Source organism: Eptatretus burgeri, chromosome 19, assembly GCF_056783735.1.
Source record: "Eptatretus burgeri isolate ZD-2024b chromosome 19, Ebu_testis_v1, whole genome shotgun sequence".
NCBI lineage: Eukaryota > Metazoa > Chordata > Myxini > Myxiniformes > Myxinidae > Eptatretus > Eptatretus burgeri.
In genome coordinates, this window is record NC_140979.1 from 2,398,782 (window position 1) to 2,404,781 (window position 6,000).

Consider the following 6,000-nt stretch of genomic DNA (forward strand, 5'->3'; position numbering starts at 1 on the left):
AGGCACAAACTCAGGTCCCCAGCGTCGATTGTGACGTCATAGCACCGTGTCTTGTCATTGGTCGACAGATAAATGGCCGTAACTAGGGAACCGCTCGTCCGATTGATATCAAACCTCGAAAAGGCACATCCGCGGGGCCCCGGCAATATTCCTGGCAAGTTTCAATCAGATCGGACCGGCGGTCGTCGAGAAACGGCGGTCGCATACAGCTAGACACACAAACACACACACACACACACACACACACACACACACACACACACACACACACACACACACAAACACACAAACACACACACACACACACAAACACACACACACACACACACACACACACACACACACACACAAACAATCTGTGAAAACCCTCCCGTCCATTTGGCGAAATGATCCCTTTCCTGAAACCAAACATAACCAAACACCCAAACCACCAGGCGGATGACGTTGATCAATGACCCGGTCAGAGAGGCTTCCGAGGCTGAAATTCACACGAACCACTTCCCGGAGCTCCACAATGATTCCTGAATGCTTTTGATCACGTCTTATTGGGAAGGCCACGTGAGGTCCTGCTCGGTGTGAGTTACCAGTGCATCCTCAGGTAGCTGTTCCAAGGGCGGAAAGTTCACCAGGTGATCTGAAGGATTCGGGACAACCTCAGCACATCTGTCTCCGTGTCAACAGAGCTGGCCATTTGTGATCTCGCTTGAACAGACGTATCATCATGTATTTCATTAACTCAACATCACCATTAACAATTAAAAGTCATGTGAAAGGTCATGATAAAGGACCGAAATATAATTGCATCGTTCCGTTACATCAATATCAGAGTAATCACTCATCAATTCCCCGTGGCAGTCACAAAAGGCCACCACCAAAAGTGACATTTTAGGGACAGAAATGTACAACGATCTCACGGTCATCTCTTACCTGTCACTTGGCATCACAGGAAGGGCGAGCCACGCTGGTATATGATGGCAGCCCGGATGGTGTTCCACGTAGTTCAGAGAAACCATGATTTCTGATCTGGTAGAGCAACGCAACATCTTCACGTATTCGCTTTACACAAATGGCATCAGTGACCTCCCCAATGAGCAGGTGAAACATTTTCCACAATGCTTATCAGAAGACAAAGTCCTCCGACGGCGTACATCAACAACAGGAAAATTGTCTTCTCGCTTGGCCGTGAGACGAAGCAATCGACTTGGTGTTTGCATGGCTCGCGGACACACTGGTAGAGGGCAGGAACTTCCAAGCCGTAGCCGTAGTACTGACCGATAAGGAATGCCACCTCAAAGATGCTGCGCATGATGAGCTGCAGGACGTACGCTGTCATCAATCCGTCTCTCTTGATGTATCGTCTTCTGTCGTGCTTCGCGGAGTCATCGACGACGGCTATCTGATTCGTTAACGTCTCCAGCATCTCCAGCTCCACATCTTCGTTGAACGTCGATCCATCTTCTCCTCCATTGTCTTCTTCTTTAGGACGTGGAGGTTTTTGCCCAACGTCCTGTCGTTTTGCCAGTGATGTGGTTCCACACGAAACGAGTGAAGATTAGCACACGACAAAGAACAGTTGGTCAATACGCGACTTCAGAAATGATATCCTCAACCTCAGCCTCCAAACCCCGAGTCCTCGCCTCCCCACTGCCAACCTGAAGACATCAATTCCCTCTCCATTTCAAGCCTTCAAACCCCCTCACCACCCCACCCCCCAACCACAACCCCCCTACCCCCATCCACCAAATGTCCTTCACCGTCCGACTCTGTCCCATATTTGCTCTCCCCCACCCTCCAAACTCCAATTCTGTCTTCCCCTCCCTCACCCACCTCCTCCTCATAACAGCAAACGAGTATTCACACAAACCATGAATGAAGCAACTCCAACATGTCATGGCGCGTCACAGTCGCCTGTCCAACCAACAATCCTGTGAGATACGTGGAAAAGATATGTGACCATGAGCAGGTTAATTGTGCCAAGAAACGTATATTGCGAACTCCACCGCTCTGGGTGGTACTCCACCGCTTCTTGAATTGCTGAACAATGGTAGAAAACACCGCTTCCACAAAATAACGTCTCATCGAAGTTTTTCATTCATTTTCATGACACACATAAAGCTCCAGGGATCTGTGGCATCCATGCTGAACTCCTCAAGGCTGGTGGAAATGCTGCACTCGTGTCGTTGCATGGAGTTCTGTGCTCTGCCTGGAACACGGGTATGTACCATCTAAACTGACTGGAAGAGGGTCCTTGTTGTCCCTCTCTGAAAAAAATAAATAAAATAAAAAAGCCAAGACTGCGACAACCACCGAGGGGTGACGCTGCTCTCAGTGCCGGGCAAGGTCTTTGCTCGGATAATGCCGGTACCTGTGCGGGAGGACGAAAGTCCGAGTCTTCATGTCCTTGGTGCTTCCAGTCTTGCTCTATGGATGCGAGACTTGGACTCTGACCAGGGATCTGAGACAGAGACTTCATTCCTTTGGTTCCAGGTCTCTTTGGAGAATCCTTGGCTATCGCTGGTCGGACTTTGTGTCCAACGAGCGGTTGCTGAGAGAGACTCAAATGAGATTTGTTACCTGCATAGTCCGTGAGCGTCAGCTGAGGCTGTATGGACAGGTGACTCGTTTTCCTGACGCTGATCCTGCTCACCAGATTCTCTCAGCGAGGGAGCCTCGTGAGTGGAGGAGGCCGACGGGCCGACCACGTGCCTCGTGGTTGCAGCAGGTTGACCGGCATCTCAAGGAGATGGGGATGGGCCAGGCATCTGCCTGGGAGATGGCCAGACGGAGGCCCCTGGAGTACCGGCGGAAAGTGGACGCAGCGTCACTCAAACGTAGAATGTTTCTCATTGGTTGACTGACATGATGTCATTCAGAACAAAACGTTGTACCAATGAGAACCGCATGCGTGCTGCGTTAGCCGTCAATCTACCTGAAGTCCGTATTTGAGAGCAGGGCATGGCACTGTCGAAGGTTATTTTAAAATGTGAATCGATATTTTACTCATCAGCAAGTTGCCCGTGCCTGCACGGGATTCCACACCAGGGAGCGATGAAGGCGGCAAAAATGCAAATGGCGTCTTCTGTCATCGAGCCGGCAAGCTTGGAGCGCAGAGTCACGATGATTGTTCTGCTTTAATTTCGCATAAGAGGAGTCTCTTCGAATGTAAGAATTTAAAGTTAAAATTTACAAAATGTCCCAAACATCGAACGCACGAGAGATATCCAGTGAGATTGAACTGCTGACCTCCCACACTCAGAACGGACCTTCTTACGCATGATCGATGTCCGGCTCTTTTGTCGTTGAGGATACGAGGCAGCAACATCATGCTGCATCAACGGGGTCAGCGTCGACCAGATTACACAGGGGTATCAGCTGTGGATGCACACAACGCGAATAGCAACCTCCCTCAATCCATCAACACCAATCCCACCTGGAGATGCGATGCAAAGCAAAGGCGACGTACAGGATGGTGGGAATGGCGACCGCCATGATGTGAAAGATCCCGAATCGAACATGTGAGAGAGGAGCGTACCGGTCGTAGCACACGTTCGTGCATCCCGGCTGTACGGTGTTGCACATGAAGAAGCCTTGTTCGTCGTAGTAGATCGACTCGCCAGCCAAACCTGTGAGCATGACGCGAAGCACCAGGAAGGCCAGGAACCAAAGCTTCCCCAGGTAGGTCGAGTGACTTTCAATCTCCTGCAGGAGACTGGTGATGTATCCCCAGGACATCCCGAAGAGTCAACGGAGGAAGAACCCTGCAAAGACCGTCCGAGGGAGCAATTTCATCAGATTCATCATCATCATCATCATTATCACCAGAAGGCAAAATTTCACTGATTAACTAAAGTTTAACTCATTTAATTTCAAATTGAGGTGAAACCCAAAAAAATGATCATCGTACATTGCCGGTAACACGTCATCGGTGTTCCGAGGAACCAAAACGATCATCACAACAACTGCCGAGCCCAACAACGGCCTGGTTTTAAAAGTTGTTGATGATTACCGGATGAAAACACCTTTGTCATGTTAAAACAACGAAACTTTGTGTGTGTGATCAACATTAGGGGGGGGATGAAATATCGAACGGTTTGTTTGGATTTGAGGCCAGATTCGTGCTCCAGGGGTTGGGGACTTGGGGTAACAGGGGGTCAAAACGGACATTTATTTGTTTTTTTTTTACCATCAGGTCATTTTGTTGATGGAATGTTTTACCGTCTTTCAACTTTTCTTGAGTTGGGAAACGCGGTGACTTGCGATGGCGCGTCATTAACTTGTGTCGAGTTTTCTATTGTTTCGAGAAGTATTCCTATATCGTTCTGTGTGTGCTCCCCCCCCCCGTGTCCTAGTAACGGGTTCTTCATTCATCCCATAATAAATGGAACCGTCAGGCTCGAGGTCCCGCTTCTTCTTCCTCAATCCGCGGAGACGAGGCCTTTTAGAGCAGGCGAGTTTGTGATGAAACAACCGATTCGGACAAAATTTGGTGGACACGTCGGTTGTGTCACACGGACTCACTGGTTCGATTTGGGTGAAGATCCGAATTCGGATCCGGATACAAGAATTTTTTTTTTGTGATTCTTCGTTCCAAAACTTCGTGGTGTGGTCAAAACACCATATGAAGCACGACACCTCGAAACGTTGTGGACGGGATATTAGAAAACTGGGTGGACGACGAGACGATGAGGTGACAAAACAAGCCGATTCGATGTCCGTTCAGGTCGGCATCCAGATCCGGCCGAGCAGTGTTTACAAAACGTAAACTGTTCAGTCTGGTTGAGGGGGCCCTCGACTGGGGTCCCTTCTTTTTGGAACTTCACTGGGCCATGGACTAACAACAGAGGCCTGAGGCCGATGTGCCTTCACAAAATGGTGGATGACTAAGTTTTGTCACCCCCCTCCCCCTCCCTTCCTCTCTCTCCTCCTCCCCTCTGTCCTCCCTCACTCCATTCACACCTCTCTCCCACCCTTCCCTCCGCACCATCCTCTCTCTCCCTCCACTTCTCCCCCTCCCTCCTCTTCTCGCCCCTCCCTCTACCCCCTTCCACCTATTCTCCCCCTCACTCCTCTATATACCCTCTCCCTCCTCTTCTTCCCCCCTCTCCTCTGTCTACCTCCTCACTCCTCTTCTCCCACCCCTCCCTCCTCTATCTACCTCCTCCCTCCTCTTCTACCTCCCCTCGCTCCTCTTCTACCTCCCTCCTCTTCTTCCCCCTCCCTCCATCATCTCTCCCTCCCCTCCATCATCTCTCCCTCCCCTCTTCCTCCTCCATCCTCCCCCACTCTTAATATTTCTTTCAGCGAAGTGACGGGTTGTATTTGCTCGTCTGTACTAATAAATGTCAGAGTGTACGTGTGTGTGTGTGGTGTGTGTGGTGTGTGTGTGTATGTGTGATGTGGTGTGATGTGGTGTGTGTGTGTGGTGTGTGTGTGTAGTGTGGTGTGTGGTGTGTGGTGTGTGTATGTGTATGTGGTGTGTGTGGTGTTTGTATGTGTGGTGTGTGTATGTGTGGTGTGTGTATGTGTGGTGTGGTGTGTGTATGTTTGTGTGTGTACGTGTGGTGTGTTGTGTGTACGTGTGGTGTGGTGTTTGTGTGTGTACGTGTGTGCATCTCCTCCATAACTCCAACACCATGAAACCGATCAGCCTGAAACTTTTCATGCCAATGGACCTCCAAGGAGGTGTATGAGTGAAGATTGGGTGTTTGAGTTAATTAAAATTTCCCTTTTGAAGATCATTAACATCCTTATTTAATTACATCCTTCATCAAGTCCTATCCCTGGTCACCGAACTCTCCCTCGCCGGGCTCTGAATTTGCTATTTTTTTGGGGCCTGCCTCACAACGCCTTGACTAGAAATAGGCCACAACGGTTTCTTAACGATAGTTTTGTATTTTTTTTTCACTCCACCGGGATGATGACGATGACAGGACGAACGTGAAAACGCAGCGAAGAGAGGAAACCAACTCACCAAAAACTGCTGATCTATTCACCCACTTG

At 49.6% G+C, this 6,000-nt stretch overlaps 2 protein-coding genes across 10 annotated transcripts in view; both read right to left on the bottom strand.

Annotated features, from left to right (window-relative positions):
- LOC147008410 (uncharacterized) overlaps nucleotides 1-1,068 on the bottom strand; it is a 51,204-nt gene extending 50,136 nt beyond the window's left edge. For 4 of the 9 annotated variants that reach the window (XM_085865046.1, XM_085865045.1, XM_085865041.1 and 1 more), the window contains exons 1-2: nucleotides 928-1,068; nucleotides 585-702 (exon numbers count right to left, since the gene is read on the bottom strand). The gene's annotated coding sequence lies outside the window, so the exon portion shown is untranslated. Of the gene's footprint in view, nucleotides 1-495; nucleotides 703-927 lie in introns of all 9 variants that reach the window. The other 5 variants (XM_085865042.1, XM_085865037.1, XM_085865038.1 and 2 more) reach the window with 4 other exon arrangements.
- Nucleotides 1,069-1,072: 4 nt separating this feature from the next.
- Nucleotides 1,073-3,732, bottom strand: LOC147008413 (gap junction gamma-1 protein-like). The gene is made up of 3 exons (XM_085865095.1): nucleotides 3,533-3,732; nucleotides 3,272-3,326; nucleotides 1,073-1,507 (listed from the first exon to the last, which is right to left on the bottom strand). The coding sequence occupies exons 1-3, from the start codon at nucleotides 3,730-3,732 to the stop codon at nucleotides 1,073-1,075; spliced, it is 690 nt and encodes a 229-aa protein (XP_085721221.1).
- Nucleotides 3,733-6,000: the final 2,268 nt, after the last annotated feature.